Below are 18,206 nucleotides of genomic sequence, written 5' to 3'. Positions count from 1 at the left end.
CAGAAAATAGCCTCCGTGTCCATGTGTTTACTCAGATGTGAGTTGTGCTAACAATCAAGATTTACTCTCAAGTAATTGTGTATAAGGGGACGCAGGTGGCGCTGTGGGTTAAAGCCTCAGCGCCTAGGACTTGCCGATCGAAAGGTCGGCGGTTCGAATCCCTGTGGCGGGGTGCGCTCCCGCTGCTCGGTCCCAGCGCCTGCCAACCTAGCAGTTCGAAAGCACCTCCGGGTGCAAGCAGATAAATAGGGACCGCTTACCAGCGGGAAGGTAAACGGCGTTTCCGTGTGTGGCTCTTGCTCGCCATAGCAGCGGTGTCACGCTGGCCACGTGACCCGGAAGTGTCTCCGGACAGCGCTGGCCCCTGGCCTCTTAAGTGAGATGGGCGCACAACCCCAGAGTCTGTCAAGACTGGCCCGTACGGGCAGGGGTACCTTTACCTTTACCTTTAATTGTGTATAAACTGCAGCTTTACAGAGCAATCCTTACTAGGTAGATTTGCTAGTGTATCTCCTGTGTATGTTCAGCTGTATCCGAACTGCTTCTGACCAGAATGTATGTGGCCAGGGAGGCAAGGTGAACTTTCATCTTCTACCCTTCTATTTACTCCTGTAGTGAATTTAGTTAAACCTGGTGGTGTATTTTATATCAAGCTGTGTAGACGAGACCAGTGAACTCAGGGAGTTCGGAAGCAGTGCAACTTTGTTCGGCCCTCTCCCTGACTTGGCATAACCACTCCCCACCTTGGCTATGGCCCTTTTTTGCCATGTACACCAATGTTACTTACACTGGCTTAGTTTACACCAACTAGGCTTTCCCACAGTCAGTGTAAGAAGATACTCTGGGGCTATCTCAAATGGTGTATCTGGGGGCTGGGATTGCACTGTAAGCAAAGTGAACACAGTGAATATTCAAAGGAATGGATTTGTGCTGAAAAGAAAAAGAAAAGACAGCAGAGTGGTGTCATTGTTAATAAGAATGCCTCCCCCCACCTGCCTGCCACTGTCCCTCTGTCCCTATCTGCCTGGTACATCGGGGGAACTTCCACAATAAAAAAGCCAAGCCTATCTGGACAAGAGATTTTATTAACTAGCATGTATCTTACAGTTCCCATCTGTGCTCTGATGCCTAATTGCAGAAAGAACTACTATCTTCCAATGCCCCAACCCCAGGAGGAGGCCATTACCTCCTTCAGTGTAACCAATTCCCTCCTCAAATTAGTTTCTGGCTGGTCTGGTGCCAGTAGCATTCCTGTGTTGTTCTCTCTTGGTGGGCTTCATTGCTATTGCTGAACTCATCTCCTTCTCTCCCCTTCCCAATGGCGTTTGAAATGGCCCAGTGGAGCCGATGGGAAGCAACAGGACCACCACCACTGCTTCTGCTATCGACTTCAGTTTCTTGAGTGCTCTGCCCGTTGCTTTCAGTGCCTCCGTGAGGTCTCAAAGGCACCGTACCGGACAAAAGGAACACCGTGGTTTCATAGCTGTCAACGTTTCCCTTTTCTTGCGAGGAATCCTATTCGGAAAATGGTTATTTCCCTTAAAAAAACGGAAACGTTGACAGCCATGCACGGTTTAGATCCTGCACCACTGTTCAGACGCTAGGAGCAACAGACTGCGAGCCACAGGACACTTGGAACGACCACCATCTTACTCCGCAAGTGTAAACTCGGTTAGAATGGCAATGCACAGCAGCGATGAATTGGAGGCAAGTCTAGGAGAAATTCCCTTCGAATTGAACGGAGCTGCAGACACGCGCACAGCATCAGACCAACACGCGTGCAGAGCGGGGCAGGCTAGGGCTTGATTTGAGCCAAAGCTCGCGAGAGATAAACCCTTGAAGCTGAGGAACAGCAAAAGATCAGAGAACAGAGTAAGGCTAAAATCCTGTACTGTACACGCCTGGTTAGAAATAAGCCCCGCAGAACGCAATGGGGTCGACTTCGGATGAAGCGTGCAGCAGACCTCGCGCGCCGACCGTTGAAGGAGAGCAGCCGCGCATGCGCACCCTCCCGCACGCACGCCGGACTGGCGCTTCCGACGTGCGAGGGCGCAGCTGCCGCCATGCCGAGGCTGTGGCCGTGGGTGCTGCTTGGGCTCGTCGCCCTCGAAGGCGCGCGCGGGAGGAAGAGGTTTCGGCCGCAGACTTACCCCGGAATTACCAACAAGACCTTTATCGGTCAGTACGTCGACATCCACAATAGGCTTCGCTCCGAAGTGCAGCCCCAGGCCGCCGACATGCTTTACATGGTGTGTGTGCCCGGAATGCGGCCGGGGGGCGGGCGGGGGAAGGCGCTCGAAGGGGAGCTGGCCGCTCGCTCCGCCGCCCTTTCCTCAGGTGCGGAGGAAGGGAAGGCGAGGCAAGCGCTGTTCCGCGTTGCCCACCGCTTTTTAAAATGCGAAAGTCAAAGGCGGGGCGGGGGGGGGGGTAACCAAGTCTGCTTTTGCGGGGCTTCATTGAACCCTTCTGAAGCGGCTGCTGTGCCTAATTCGCAGGCTGTTGCGGATTTCGGGATTTCGCTGCGGGTATGTTTTCACTACAGTAGGAAGGTACTGGCGTGCTTAGGCCCCCGAACTTCGTGAGAGCGAGCTGTGAGGTAACTCGAGGGCCGCAGCCTTCTGTTGTTTGTATGCATTTGCGTTTTCCAGGGCTTAGTCCTGGCACGGAAAACATCCCAGCGCTGAAACCTATTAGACAAATGCTCTGGCCTAGGCGTGTCCACAAAATGGAAGATAGCAGGGTCCCCATAGACGTGCTCTGCGGGGAGCTGGCTTCTGGCACCAGGCCACTTGGCAGACCATCTCTGAGGTACAAAGATGGCTGCAAAGGTGACATGAAGGCCGGAAGCATCGACTTTGCCATGAGGGAATCCCTTGCAGAGGACCGCAGTGCCTGGAGACAGGCAGCCTAAGTCATATATCCATAGTAAGGGGGAGAAATGACCGCTGGGAGGAGTGGAGAGAGAAGAAACTCTGTGGTGCATCTCCATCTGCAGCAGCACAACTAGACGCCTTCATCTGCCCCACCTGCAACAAAACATGTCTCTCCCGCATCAGTCGCTACAGCCACATCAGACACTGCAATCTTGCAAGAGTTTGACCTCACCCCCAAAAGCTCACTTCTCCATTGTCTCCTGAGACAGATGAATGCCAACCAGTTAAGCCCAGGCTGATGTTTGACACACTTTTAATAGCGAAGCTGAGCCAAGAATGGCACCTTCTGTGGGATAGCTATATTGGCAAACAGGAACAAATCACACCCAAGTTACACTGGGTGAAAGTCTGCCTCCGCTGCATTCAGGAAAAACATGCCTCCATACCTATGTGAATCTGCACCTTTGTACAACATCTTTTGGGTGTTAGAATTATAGAATTGTAGAGTTGGAATGGACCCAAAGGGTCAGCTACTCCAAACCCCTGCAAGCTAGGAACCAACTGTATACAGAAATACGACATAAAAACAATATCATAAAAACAGTAATTCAGTAGTAACAGGATGCAAGATTACACTCCGTATATGATGGCGGAAGGAAAGACATTCCAGAGAGTGTAAGGGCAATGATGGAAAATGTCTGCTCTTGGGTCACCACCCTGTTGGATGCGTTGCCAAGAATAATATTTCTCCAGATCATCTGAGTGAACTTACAAGTCATATACAGTACAGTGGTACCTCGGGTTAAGAACTTAATTCATTCCGGAGGTCCATTCTTAACCTGAAACTGTTCTTAACCTGAAGACCACTTTAGCTAATGGGGCTCCCGCTGCCACCGCACTGCCGCTGCACGATTTCTGTTCTCATCCTGAAGCAAAGTTTTTAACCCGAGGTTTCTGGGTTAGCGGAGTCTGAAACCTGAAGCGGCTGGAACCCAAGATACCACTGTATAGGGGCAAATGATCTTTGAGGGAAATTTGCCCAAAGCTGTTCAGGATTTAACTTAAATGTTAGTAACAAGATCTTGAAAATAGCCAAGTACTGTATTTTTCGTCCCATAGGACGCTCCGTCCCATAGGACGCACCTACTTTTTTGGGGGGGAAATAAAGGGGAAAAAATTTCTTTTATTTTTCCCCCCAAAACCAGGTCGGGGAACAGTGGGATGGCGGTGCTGCGCCTCCCCGCTGTCCCCCGAGCTTGTGGGGCTGGCCCATGTCTGCCTGGCACGAGGGGCGCTCTGCTTCAGGGCGCCCCACGCGTTGGGCGGCAGGCTACAGTCCGCAGCATGGGGAGCCCTCTGTTTCAGGGCGCCCCACGCGCCCCCCGGGTGCGCAAGGCTTGCCAACACCAGCGCGGAGCACGGGGCGTCCTCCGAAGGGCGCCCCGTGCTCCGCGCTGCCAGCTGCCGCCCGCAAGCCTGCGCTCTCGGGGGGAAATCCCCCGGGTGCGCAAGGCTGGCCAACACCAGCGCGGAGCACGGGGTGGCCTCCGAAGGGCGCCCCATGCTCCGCGCTGCCCCCGGGTGCGCAAGGCTGGCCAACACCAGCGCGGAGCACGGGGCGGCCTCCAAAGGGCGCCTCGTGATCCGTGCTGCCGGCTGCCGCCCGCAAGCCTTGTGCTCACGGGGGGGGGGATCCCCCGGGTGCGCAAGGCTTGCCGACACCAGCGCGGAGCACGGGGTGGCCTCCGAAGGGTGCCCCGTGCTCCGCGCTGCCGCCCGCAAGCCTTCGGCTCCCGGGGGAGATCCCCGGGTGCGCAAGGCTAGCGGACACCTGCGCGGAGCACGGGGTGGCCTCCGAAGGGCGCCCCGTGCTCCGCACTGCCAGCTGCCGCCCGCAAGCCTTGCGCTCTCGGGGGGAGATCCCCCGGGTGCGCAAGGCTGCCAACACCAGCGTGGAGCACGGGGCGGCCTCCAAAGGGCGCCCCGTGCTGCCGGCTGCCGCCCGCAAGCCTTGTGCTCTTGGGGGGAGATCCCCCGGGTGCGCAAGGCTGGCCAACACCAGCGCGGAGCACAGGGCGGCCTCCGAAGGGTGCCCCATGCTCCGCGCTGCCGCCCGCAAGCCTTGCACTCCCGGGGGGAGATCCCCCGGGTGCGCAAGGCTTGCCGACACCAGCGCGGAGCACGGGGTGTCCTCCGAAGGGCGCCCCGTGCTCCGCGCTGCCGGCTTCCGCCCGCAAGCCTTGCGCTCACGGGGGGGATCCCCCGGGTGCGCAAGGCTTGCCGACACCAGCGCGGAGCACGGGGCAGCCTCCGAAGGGTGCCCCGTGCTCCGCGCTGCCGCCCGCGAGCCTTCGGCTCCCGGGGGAGATCCACGGGTGCGCAAGGCTAGCGGACACCTGCGCGGAGCACGGGGCGGCCTCCGAAGGGTGCCCCGTGCTCCGCGCTGCCGCCCGCAAGCCTTCGGCTCCTGGGGGAGATCCCCGGGTGCGCAAGGCTAGCGGACACCTACGCGAAGCACTGGGCGTCCTCCGGAGGGCGCCCCGTGCTCCGCGCTGCAGGCTGCCGCCTGCAAGCCTTGCGCGCCCGGGGGAACTCCCTCCGATCGTGCAAGGCTTGCGGATAGCTTCCTGGAGCCTGGAGAGCGAGAGACGCCGGTGCGCACCGACGCCTCTCGCTCTCCAGGCTTCAGCGAAAGCCTGCATTCGCCCCATAAGACGCACACACATTTCCCCTTCATTTTTGGAGGGGAAAAAGTGCGTCTTATAGGGCGAAAAATACGGTAGTTCTCAGCTGCCACTACTGTTCTAGGGACTAGGCAGGTATCCTGGTTCTAGACAGTTTAGGGCTTTTGAAATTCTGTATCTTTTAGGCATTTCGAAACAGGTGATATCTATTTATAAACATCTATTACTTTGAAGCAAGCCACTTTCAGAACTCCTGTCAGTGGAATAATCTCTAGGGTCTAGACCAGCTTCCTCAAACTCGGCCCTCCAGATGTTTTTAGCCTACAACTCCCACGATCCCTAGCTAGCAGGACCAGTGGTCAGGGATGATGGAAATTGTAGTCTCAAACCATCTGGAGGGCCGAGTTTGAGGAAGCCTGGTCTAGACTGCTTCCTTTACTACATGCTGCCTTTGGAGCAATGTACTCGAGGTGGTTTACAGTTTAGAACAGAGCATTAAATCTAATAGTTGTGATTCAAAAAGCGCCGGGGGGGGGGGGAATGGAGAAGGAATAAGAAAATAAGCAGATTCAAATATTAATTCTTGCATAATGTTACATAATATTCTAATAACACTGTATAGTTAATACAAGAAGCAGTTGCCAGTTGTTTCAGGCCTTTCAACTGTCCCCCTTAGAGAAACCTGTCTGGTCTCATCACTTTTTACATTTTGCTAGCTTGTTGAGGCTGCAGTTCTAAACCCACTTACCTGGGAGTTGGTTGGCATCCATTTGTCTTGGGATGTAATGGAAGAGCATGCCTTCCATTGTAGGATATACAGTGGTACCTCCTGTTATGAACTTAATTCATTCTGGAGATCCATTCGTAACCAGAAACCGTTCTTATCCTGAGGCATGCTTTCACGAATGGGACCTTTTGTTGTGCGTGCGCCTCTGGCGTGCGATTTCCACTTGCATCCCAGGGCAAAGTTTGCTTCTGGGAGCAGCTACTTCTGGGTTAGCAGAGCTCGTAACCTAAAGAGTTTGCAAGGAGGACAGTTTGCAACCAGAGGTATTACTGTACTTCTGAGTAGATTGTGCTGAAGAACAGAGTTTTTCCAGGAAGGCTGGCTGAGACCTCCTACTGTTCTTTTTAATAATTTTTCTGTGCTTTGTTTTATTTTTCATTGTGTTATTTTTATTGATGATTGTTTTAAGCCTCTAGTGTTAGACAATGTGGGATAAGTGGGGTGTACATTTTTGAAAGAAAAAACCTTAATACTATACTTTCACCTTTAAAAGTTAAGCTCCTGAAAATTTAACTCTCATGTAGTGCAGCTCTAGTTAGCAAATCCCATTGGGGCTTTAGCTGTTAGGGCTCTCTTCAAGCAATGATAATCATCTGATCATCAGAGCTTCAGAGTGCCTTGTAAAGAGCTTTGTAGGTCCTGCTGATCAGTGGTAAGCACAAATGGTTTTTGGGTTCAGGTTCAACTTTCCCTGCCTGAACCCAAATGCCATAAATGAGCATGGCTTGGCTGGTTTTGGCTGGTCAAATGGGGAGGCCTGGAGGACCTAATTAGCCCTGTCCTAAATTAATATGCATAAGTGCCTGGGTTGCTATGATACTGTTGACTAGATAATGCCAAGTTTCAGGATGAAACCAACTTAGACTGCAATCTATACCTACTTGTCTTGGCATATGCCCCATTGAACTCAACAGGACTTACTTCTGAGGATATTATGTACAGTATAAGATTGTTCTGCTTTAAGTGCTTGATCCAAATAAATATTTGCATAATGTTTGCAGTTCTGTTGAAATGTGGATGTGGAAACCTAGCCAGATGGGTGGGGCATAATAATAATAATAATAATAATAATAATAATAATAATAAAAAATTTATAGTCACTCATGGGAGTTAGCTAATGAAAATGTGATTTAAAAAATGCATTATATATTTCTTGTATCCTGCAGACATGGGATCTAGCTTTAGCTAGAACTGCTAGAGCATGGGGACAGAAATGTATTTTTCAACATAACCATTTTATGAAGGAAAAAGGAGCTGGCCATCCCGATCCTAAACTTCATCCTGTAGGAGAAAATATATGGTTTGGACCTGCCCGCAGAGTGCCATTTAATTCTTCTAATGCCATCTATTCATGGTACTCGGATAAAGATTTCTATGATTACCAGGACAATTCGTGTTCACAAGTATGCAGACATTATAAACAGGTAACTTCCATTCTCAGTTAAGATAGTCTTAAAACATCAAGAAACATTGATCACTTAAGACAGCAAGTACATAAAGTGATTGTTATAATGGTGCTATATAATACTTTAAAAAGTAATCTGAAGGCTATCACATTTAGTTATAAATATCCATTTGGTTATAAATGACATTGGATATTGAATTTATAACTAATGTCATGATGTCAGGATCCCAATACCTCAGGGATCACCTCTCCCCATATGAATCAACCAGGACCCTGTGATCATCATCTGAAGCTCTTCTTCATGTGCCTCCTCCGCAAGAGGTCTGGAGGGTGGCAACATATGAACAGGCCTTTTCTGCTCCCCATTTATGGAATGCTCTTTCCAGGGAAGCTCGGCTGGCACCTTCCTTGCATATCTTTAGCCGCCAGGCAAAGATGTTTCTCTGTAACCAGGCCTTCGGCTGATTAATATTCTATGGCCTTTTAAATGTGTTTGTGGGAGTTGGGGTTTGTTCTGGTTTTGGTTTTATGGTGTATTTTGTGTTCTCATTTTGTATTTTTATCTTGTGAACCACCCTGTTAGCTTCAGATGAAGGGCAGTACACAAATTTAAATCATCAACATCATCATCCAAAGAAGCACTACCTGAAGAGAAGAGGTAGAACGGGACTTTCCCATCCCCTTTGCACCTAAGCCACCTGAAAAACCTCTACCGAAGTGGGTCGAGAAATCCTACTGAATGGAGTGGACTGTGGCACAGGGGAAGAGGAGATTACTAAAAATCAGGCACCTTCCAAGAGAGAAATTCTCATTCACAGAATATTTCTCTGCCTGGTTTTCAGCACCTTGTCTACTAGAGCCCCTTTCAGTTCCCCATGTCATAGTCCACCCTACTCAGTAGGGTCTCCCAACCCCTCCAAAGAGGCTTTGAGGAAATTGCGACCTGGTGATTGTTGCTGGGAGAAAGACTGGTGGAAATCACCTTGTCCTGGCTCTAGTCTGCTTCCAAGTCATAGAATGGTAGAAATTAATGTAGAGATCATTTCTAAAATTTCTGACTATATTTTTGTCAACTTCAGTTTTAATGAGATTATATAATTTTAATGAGATTATATAAATTGCAAGAATTATAGCTTTAATCAAAGTATATAAATTGCAAGATGTATAGCTCAGGATGCTGGAAGCTCCTTGAAATATCTGTAAAAACTTGGGATCTTCCCCTTTCCAAGCCCCATGGGCACCCAAGGAAGTTATTTATGAATGAATGAATGATGCTTTTGTACCACTTTTCTGTTGGAATACACAAAGCAGCATACAATATTAAAACAAATAATAAAACAACATCAAGCGGCAGCAAAGGACCCTTGCTTACAGGAGATATAGGATAGCTACACGTGGAGTCAATTTGCTGTGCCAGTACCTGCCTTTGGTGCAGCAATGTGGTGGCTTGGATCCATACCTGATTTGTGTATTGGAAGGATTAGTTTGCTTTAATCACTCAGGCTTTGCACCTACAAGGCATGAATGATGATTGAAGGTTAGCCCTGTATATCCTAAAATGCTCTCTCTTTTTTTTTTAATAAAATTTTTATTAGGGGTTTTTACAGAATAAAGTACAAAGATAATAAACAACCTTACTTTTATCTCAACAGAGTTTCATAACTTCTTTGGACTTCCTCACATCTCCCGCTGCCATTTTCATCATCATAGATTTTTTCCATGCAATTTATCATCTAGTTTGCAAATTTTATAACCGCTTATTTAAATATAGTCCTCTGCAAATTTATTTCTCTTAATCTCACTTTACATCCCATTCCGATCCGATTTTGTGGTGGCCAATTATTTATGATCAAACATCCTACTTAACTTTCCACCAAATCACAATATTTTTGTAAATAAGTCTTAAATTTCCTCCAATCTTCTTCAACCCTCTCTTCTCCCAGGTCTCGAATTCTGCCAGTCATCTCAGCCAGTTGCATATAGTCCATCAGCTGCATCTGCCATTCTTCCAGCGTGGGTAGATCTTGAGTTTTCCACTTCTTAGCGATAAGTATCCTTGCTGCTGCTGTTGCGTACAAAAAGAATGTTCGATCCTTCTTTGGCACCATCTGGCCGACAATGCCCAAGAGGAAGGCCTCTGGTTTCTTAAGGAAGGTATACTTAAATACCTTTTTCAGCTCATTATATATCATTTCCCAGAAGACCTTCACCCTGGGACAAGTCCACCAGAGGTGAAAGAATGTTCCTTCATTTTCCTTACATTTCCAACATTTATTGTCCGGCACATGGCATATTTTGGCAAGTTTAACTGGGGTCATGTACCACCTATATATCATTTTCATTACATTTTCCTTCAGAGCATTACATGCCGTGAAGTTCATCCCCGTGGTCCACAACCTTTCCCAATCCTCAAACATAATATTATGCCCAATATCCTGTGCCCACTTTATCATGGCCAACTTAACCATTTCATCTTGTGTATTCCATTTCAACAGCAAGTTATACATTCTTGAGAGTACTTTAGTCTTAGGTTCTAACAATTCTGTTTCCAACTTCGATTTCTCCACCTGGAATCCTAACTTTTTATCCTTTTTAAAAATTTCTTGAATCTGAGCGTAGTGTAACCAGTCTCGCACTTTGTCTTTCATTTTTTCCAAACTCTGCAATTTCCAATTATTGCCCTCTTTCTCTATTATTTCCCAATATTTCGGCCTATCCTAAAATGCTCTCTCATCCCTTATATACCCAACCAATCACTGCACTCTGCAGGAGAGGACTTTATGTATATGCCGCCTCATGAGGAGATCCACTCCATATGATGTAGGAATTGGGCCTTTAGTGTGGTGTCACCTATCCATTGGAACTTCCTTCTGCTGCATATGAGACGTGCCATTTCTATTATCTTTTCTGAATCCATGCTGCACAAATATTCAAGCTTTGGTTTGGCCAGCACTCTGTACAAGTTGGATCCACTCTAAAGGTGAATGGTAATGTACATTCTTGCAAACAGGACAGAAGAAGCAAAGCTTGGTTAAGCTTGCTGCTTTCAAGCAATACACATGGGATGGAGAGGAATGCATAATTATGCACCTGGACTGTTTGCCACTTCTGAGAGGCATATACTTTCATTCGGTCATTAATCAGCCTCCTTCTGAATAAAATGGTCCACCATTTTTTAAATCATCTTATCATTAACATTTAGTACAAATCAGTTACCTCTGGTCACCTGAGCACCTTGTTTTGATTGGCTCAAGGCACTCCTGAGACCTCCCAGTCAGGCAGAAACCTGTTCTCTATGCTGTAACTCAGTACCTGTGCCTATTGGCATGCCATATCTATTCTGTCTTGCTTCATCTTCAGTCTTAATCCTTTGTCTCTCAGGAACCCTCTCTCTTAAGGAAACCTAGTTTTTAAAATACCATTTCATTCAGTCTTCCCTATGGAGGCTGCTCCACAATCCTTGGCACCCAAACTTCTCCCTGAAAACAGAAATGTCCAGTTGTAGCTATTTTCTTTTTTTTAAAAAAAAGATATTTATTAAAGTTTTCAAAAAATTATATGAAATAGAAATAACAAAAAACAGAAAAAGCAAAAAGACATACATACAAAACACATACAACAACAAGTATAATTTCAATCCCTTATATTCGTAAAACTTACTTTCCCGACCTCCTCATACCTCCCCTTTCTGTATTCCAATCTCTAATTAAATCAATTCAGCAAATCCTTCCCCTAATTTCTGTTTAATTTTTGATCTTTCTTTTCTTAATTACATAATCATTACAGCTAAAAACCCCTTAATTTCTCAATCAACATCGTTCTAACATTCAATAATTTTACAATGTTTCTTAAGATAGTCCTTTCCTTAAATTTCTTCCAATCTTCTTCCGCCGCCAGTTGTAGCTATTTTCTGCCTTGTATCCTCTTCACTGTACCCTTTCATCTTATCTGTGTTTTGTTGTTTTATTTGTCGTGGTTATTGCCTCTTGAGGTGGGGTGAAGAATCTTTTTCAGCCCAAGGCCCACATTCTGGATGCTACATACCACACACCGGTGCTGGGTGGGACCAGAGGCAAAAATGGGCAGAGCAAAGGCTATGAATTTTACCTTCATACAATAAACCACATTCCAGCCACACAAACGCCTGAGATTTGTGCACTCCTCGGTCATGACAAGCAAGAGACATCATCAAAGTTCAGCACTAGAAAAGGAAGTGGAGCAGGGTTTAGTAGTGTGGCCTAGGGATAGGGGAGGAGGGGGGATGTGGCATATGGAGAGCCCTCCTGTAAATCTTGATATCCTTCTGTCTTTGTGTGGTCCAGACCCAGCTTTTTGTTTTGTTTGTAATTTTGCCCAAAGCTGTTGAGCTTTTTTTGTAAGATCTAGAAGAGGAAGTAGTTTCTGAGCTATTTTTAAGGAAATTCGCCAAAATCTACACTTCCAACGTGTGTTGCCATATGTCCGGATTTTCCCAAACATTAAAGCTATTTCCACCCAGACACTGTTTCCGATGGCTGATTCCCGGCAATGTCCAGGAAATTCTGAATGTATGACAACCCTAGTCTGTATAATAGAAGTATAATCTGTTGGTCAAGGGAATGTGGATTTAGATGCCCCGTGTATAATCTTGTGATAACTAACAATATTTTTCATGGGTGTAGCCAGGATTTTTGGGTTTTTTTTGGGGGGAGGGGGGCAGAACTGACATGATTGGTCTGTTAGTTAAGTATTTCTATTGTTTTACTTGAAGGGGGGAGCAGCTATCCACCCCCACCCCCCTTGGCTAGGCCCATGATCTTTTTATCCTGTAATTTTTGTTCAAGCCACAACACAGTATTACTTATTGACTGCAATTTTGGCAGTGTGTGTGTGTAAGTAAGTAAGTAAGTAAGTAAGTAAGTAAGTAAGTAATAAATAAATAAATAAATAAATAAATAAATACTCTATATTAACCCAAATTGAGAATTGGCTGTCTTTGCTAATTCCACCAAATAATTAAGTGAGTGGAAATACCATGTAGCAGCCTCTGTGGCAGGTAACAATCCCTAGATTGAAGATCATCAATAATACATACACCTGTGTAGGCAGATCCCGTAACTTTTAAGGGACACAGATAGGCTGATAAGGTTCAGCTGGTGAAGGCTGATCCACTGCAGGATGTTGCTGTAGCCTAAGAGAAGTTCCTTTCCACCAGCGAAGGCACTTCTGCCACATCCTGACCCCAAAGATGAAAACCATTCACAGTTCTTTGTTCTGAAAACTGGAGGGTTTGTACTAAATCTCTAAAGCCTAAATACCTGGACTTGGTAACAATTAACACAAATTGTACCTTTCTTTGTAAAATAAAATCTGCTCCCCCCCCCCCCAGGTTGTTCGGGCTTCTACTTATAAGGTTGGCTGTGCTGTTGTTTTCTGTCGTAGACTTGATCGACATAGAAATACTGAATATTTCGTTTGCAATTATGGTCCGACGTAAGTTAACAAATGTTTAAGAGAATAAGATAAACCCAGCCAGTGACCTAAGAAGTGTAGGATTTTAGGTGATTTTTTCATTGACCGTGCACAAAGTGGCTGTGTAAATTTTCTAAGGCTTTGGTATTTTATTTAGCTTAAGTACTGTAAATATTTAAGGAGGGAGTCGTATGAATAGATAGCTGAGTATAAGTTTTATTGGACCTAATAGGGCTCACTTCTTAATAGACATGTATAGGATTTGGCTGTAAGTGTCCAATTTTTTTTCATAAATGAGTGCTGGTAGATATTAAGCGACGCAGGTGGCGCTGTGGGTAAAAGCCTCAGCGCCTAGGGCTTGCCGATCGAAAGGTCGGCAGTTCGAATCCCCGCGGCGGGGTGCGCTCCCGCTGCTCGGTCCCAGCGCCTGCCAACCTAGCAGTTCGAAAGCACCCCCGGGTGCAAGTAGATAAATAGGGACCGCTTACCAGCGGGAAGGTAAACGGCGTTCCGTGTGCTGTGCTGGCTCGCCAGATGCAGCTTTGTCACGCTGGCCACGTGACCCGGAAGTGTCTCCGGACAGCGCTGGCCCCTGGCCTCTTAAGTGAGATGGATGCACAACCCCAGAGTCTGTCAAGACTGGCCCGTACGGGCAGGGGTACCTTTACCTTTACTTTAGATATTAAGCAAATAAGTGTTTCTGAAGTACATAGAATTAAATGTGCATATTATTTGTCTTGCACTTAATTCAAATTTAATTTTAAATCTGTGATGGCTTCTTAAAAGAATCGCACTGCAAAAAAAAAAAGAAAGAAAGAAAGAAAGAAAGAAAGAAAGAAAGAAAGAAAGAAAGAAGAGGCTCAGAAGTTCACATTGCAGACCCCTCACATAAGCAATTACTCATAGGGGTTGAAGTTCATGTAGTCATTACTGAACTGATCAAGGTTGCAGTGCAGTGGTTGGCCTCTTTGCTGTAACTTTAAAGGTCACATTTGGCAGTCCTAAATATTCCCTTCACAGATTTATTAATTTTGTATATATCACAGTCTATATCTAATCCACAGCATAGGACTGTTCAACTATTCTAACTCAGGAAAATCCATTGTATAACCTAAATTTTTTTAGTTGATACCTCAACACATTTGTTACAACTAAAAAATTAACCGTATTTTTCGCTCTATAAGACGCACCAGACCACAAGACGCACCTAGTTTTTGGAGGAGGAAAACAAGAAAAAAAATATTCTGAATCTCAGAAGCCAGAACAGCAAGAGGGATTGCTGCGCAGTGAAAGCAGCAATCCCTCTTGCTGTTCTGGCTTCTGGGATAGCTGCGCAGCCTGCATTCGCTCCATAAGACACGCACACATTTCCCCTTACTTTTTAGGAGGGAAAAAGTCTTATAGAGCAAAAAATACGGTATATTCAGAATAGCTTGTCCTTTAGTCTTCAGTTTAGCTTGTGAATTGAGTACCTTATTACATTCTGGAAATTATGCTCCTTAGTGACACCTACCCTTCAAGACCTTACAAAACAGGACAGCCCTGTAGTGCATGCCCAGAAGGAGACACTTGTCAAGACCATCTCTGTAGTAAGTACAGATCTGAGTAAAATGAACATTCATGAAAGGCTTTCTCACGCACATATGTATATATTTCTATTAACTTTAAAGCAATACGAGCTTCTCTTGTGTGTATATATGTATGTATATGCATGTGTCTATGTGTGTGTATGCACACACATATATACAGTGGTGCCCCGCAAGACGAACGCCTCGCAAGACGAAAAACCCGCTAGACGAAAGGGTTTTCCGTTTTGGAGGCGCTTCGCAAAATGAATTTCCCTATGGGCTTGCTTCGCAAGAAGAAATCTCCAGGGACCTCTTTTAAATGCTAGCGGTGGGGAGCAAAGCCTTTCCCCCCCTCTCTGGCCTTCAGAAGAGGTCCAGGAAGGCTGGCGGGGGCCGAACGGCTTTGCTCCCCACCACCAGCATTTTAAAAGCAGTCCGGGATAGCAGGGAAGCGCTTCCCGCTATCCCGGATGGCTTTTGAAGGCAGGCGGGGGGGAGCAAAGACTTTTGCCCCCCGCCAGCCTTCAGAAGAGGTCCTGGACCTCTTCTGAAGGCCGGCGGGGGGCAAAAGTCTTTGTCCCCCCTGCCTGCCTTCCCGGGGGCTTTTAAATCGCCCCGGGACAGCGGAGAAGTCCTCCGCTGTCCCGGGGTTTTTAAAATGCTGGCGGGTGGCAGCGAAGGCTTCGCTGCCGCCCGCCAGCATTTTAAAATCGCCCCGGGACAGCGGAGAAGTCTCTGCTGTCCCGGGGGCTTTTAAAATGCTGGGGGACGGCAGCGAATCCTTCGCTGCCGCCTGCCAGCATTTTAAGATCGCCCCGAGACAGTGGAGAAGTCTCCGCTGTCCCGGGAAGGCAGGGGGGGGGAAGCAAAGACTTTCGCCCCCCGCCGGCCTTCAGAAGAGGTCGGGGGACAGACTCCCCGGACCTGGTCTGAAGGCGGTTTCCATAGGAACGCATTGATTGATTTTCAATGCATTCCTATGGGAAACTGTGCTTCGCAAGACGAAAAACTCACAAGACGAAAAGACTTGCGGAACGAATTAATTTCGTCTTGTGAGGCACCACTGTATTTCTGTTAAGTTCAAGTCATGGAACTTAGAGCAAGGCAGGTTTGGTTGTCAAAGCAAACAATCTGCAAGACCTGGAAGGAAACCCGATCTTTTAAATATATTGTAGTAAATGGCTGCAATTTCACAACACTGTAGTAAATGGCTGCAATTTCACAACACTGTGAAATCATATCATAATGATAGAATTGTGCTACACAATTGTACAAAATCCAGCTTCAAGGTTCCAACAATTTTACATCCTTGTCTACAATAGTGTGACAATGGTGTCAGACAATGCAATCACAGGCATTGCACTACCACAGATTTGCTTACACAACTCATAATCTATGGAGATGCTTTCAGGCTGTATCCTGACTTCTTTGTTAATTCATGCCTAATTAAAGTTCAAGAGTTTGGAGATGAGTTTATTTTTACCAAATACCGTATTTTTCGCCCTATAGGACGCACCGGCCCATAGGGCGCACTTATTTGGGGGGGGGGGTAAAGAAAAAAAATATCCCCCCCCCGAGCCCCAAAGAGCAAAGAAGCCATGACAGCGAGCAGGACCTCACCGTCGCTTGTGCAACCTCACCATCGCTTGCGGGGCTGGGGGCGGGGGAAGCCCGAGCTTCCCCGACCCCAGCCCCCGGACTTGTTCTGGGGGCTGGGGTCGGGGAAGCTCGGGCTTCCCCCGCCCCCAGCCCCGCAAGCGATGGTGAGGTTGCACAACCTCGCCATTGCTCCCAGAGCTTGCGGGGCGGAGGAAGCCCAAGCTTCCCCAGCCCCCAGAACAGGTCCAAGAGTGATGGCGAGGTTGCGCACAACCTCGCCATGGCTCCCGGAGCTTGCCGGGCTGGGGGGATAGCTTCCTGAAGCCTGGAGAGCGAGAGGGGTTGGTGCACACCGACCCCTCTCGCTCTCCAGGTTTCAGCGAAAGCCTGCATTCGCCCCATAGGACGCACACACATTTCGCCTTCATTTTTGGAGGGGAAAAAGTGCGTCCTATAGGGCGAAAAATACGGTAAATGATTGTGTCATACACTGATGATTGCACATTCTGGATGCTGAAATTCTGTAGAAATGCTATGAGCTACCTGCTGCGCTCTGACTGAAAACAAGTAAAACCCATTGATAATATATTAATATTGTGAAACAGGTTTCTCCACTAGTTATAATGCTACTTTTTTCCTTGTGCAGGAAATTCAAGTCGTGACAAAATATACATCAAGCGTATGTATTACAATTTAATTATATAGCTCAAGTTTACATTTAAAATGACATTCTTGCCTAGTAAAAATATGTTTGTTTGTTTTAAATAGGCTATTCACGATGGTATCCTCCATGGGAACACAAGCTTATATGTGATGACTCCTGTATTGTACTTGCAGTTTTAAGGCCATCACTAACACTTCTAGCATTTCTTACTGTTTACTGTTTACAGAAATGTTATCCAGATTTAATGCTGCAAACAGAAACTGTATGAGATGCATATAACACAAAACATCCTTAATATCTAAGACTCATATGTACATGGATGTTTATGTTTTTAAAATAGATTTGGTTAATTACATTGTTTTATATATTTTCAATTTAATAAAATTATTAAAAAGTTTATTGTTTCATTTTAATGACTTGGGGATATTTTTAAAAGCAGAAAAATGAATACAAATATTGTGTGTGTGTGTCAGTGTGCAATATTATGGGTTTTACTGATCCGTAGAAACCTGTCTCTGGAATTGCCATTCTTTTACTGCTCACTTTTTCTGGAGCAGTCCAGTTCTTTTCATGTTATCCTCCGAAGTTCTTTGCAGGTTTTTTTCTTCATGTAATTGTAACAGCAGTATGTCTGTTTTGGCACACAAAACACTACAAGGGTTTTTCTGAAGACTTGTGCCTTTAAATTAAACACTTCTTTACAAATTCAGCCCACTTTATTGCTACGTTTTGTTTCTAGCTGGGATATTAAGTATAGGCTACCTGTTGATTACCCTGTGGATCAACTCACATTGTTTTCAACATAAATGAAAAGAGGAACTTGGTAACTAATCCTCACTTCATCAACCTTGGCTGGAGTACATTTTGGTTCCCAAACACCGCAAACCTAGAAGTGATTGTTCGGTTTACAAACTTTTTTTGGAACCCAAGCGCCCAATGGGGCTTCCATGGTTTCTGATTGGCTGCAGGAGCTTCCTGCAGCCAATCAGAAGCCACCATTTGGTTTGCAAACGTTTTGGAAATTGAACGGACTTCCGGAACGGATTCCGTTTAACTTCCAAGGTATGACTGTAGAGGATTCCTACACATGCACAGAAGTGTACCAGAAACTCCTACTGGGCAATTCAAAGTGGTTATTCAAAGGGTAATTAACAGGCTATTCATCTGCAGGAATG

General features: G+C 46.5%; 1 protein-coding gene across 1 annotated transcript; it reads left to right on the top strand.

Annotated features, from left to right (window-relative positions):
- The first annotated feature begins 2,000 nt into the window (after positions 1 to 2,000).
- Positions 2,001 to 17,427, top strand: LOC310825597 (GLIPR1-like protein 1). The gene is made up of 6 exons (XM_083699470.1): positions 2,001 to 2,249; positions 7,511 to 7,768; positions 13,118 to 13,221; positions 14,704 to 14,789; positions 17,014 to 17,046; positions 17,136 to 17,427. Exons 1-6 carry the CDS (start codon positions 2,064 to 2,066, stop codon positions 17,297 to 17,299), a joined length of 831 nt encoding a protein of 276 aa, XP_083555596.1. The 5' UTR covers positions 2,001 to 2,063; the 3' UTR covers positions 17,300 to 17,427.
- The last annotated feature ends 779 nt before the right edge of the window (positions 17,428 to 18,206 follow it).

This window comes from Podarcis gaigeae (genome assembly GCF_964106915.1).
Source record: "Podarcis gaigeae genome assembly, chromosome: 10".
Lineage (NCBI taxonomy): Eukaryota > Metazoa > Chordata > Lepidosauria > Squamata > Lacertidae > Podarcis > Podarcis gaigeae.
This window is presented reverse-complemented; position numbering and strand designations above follow the sequence as displayed.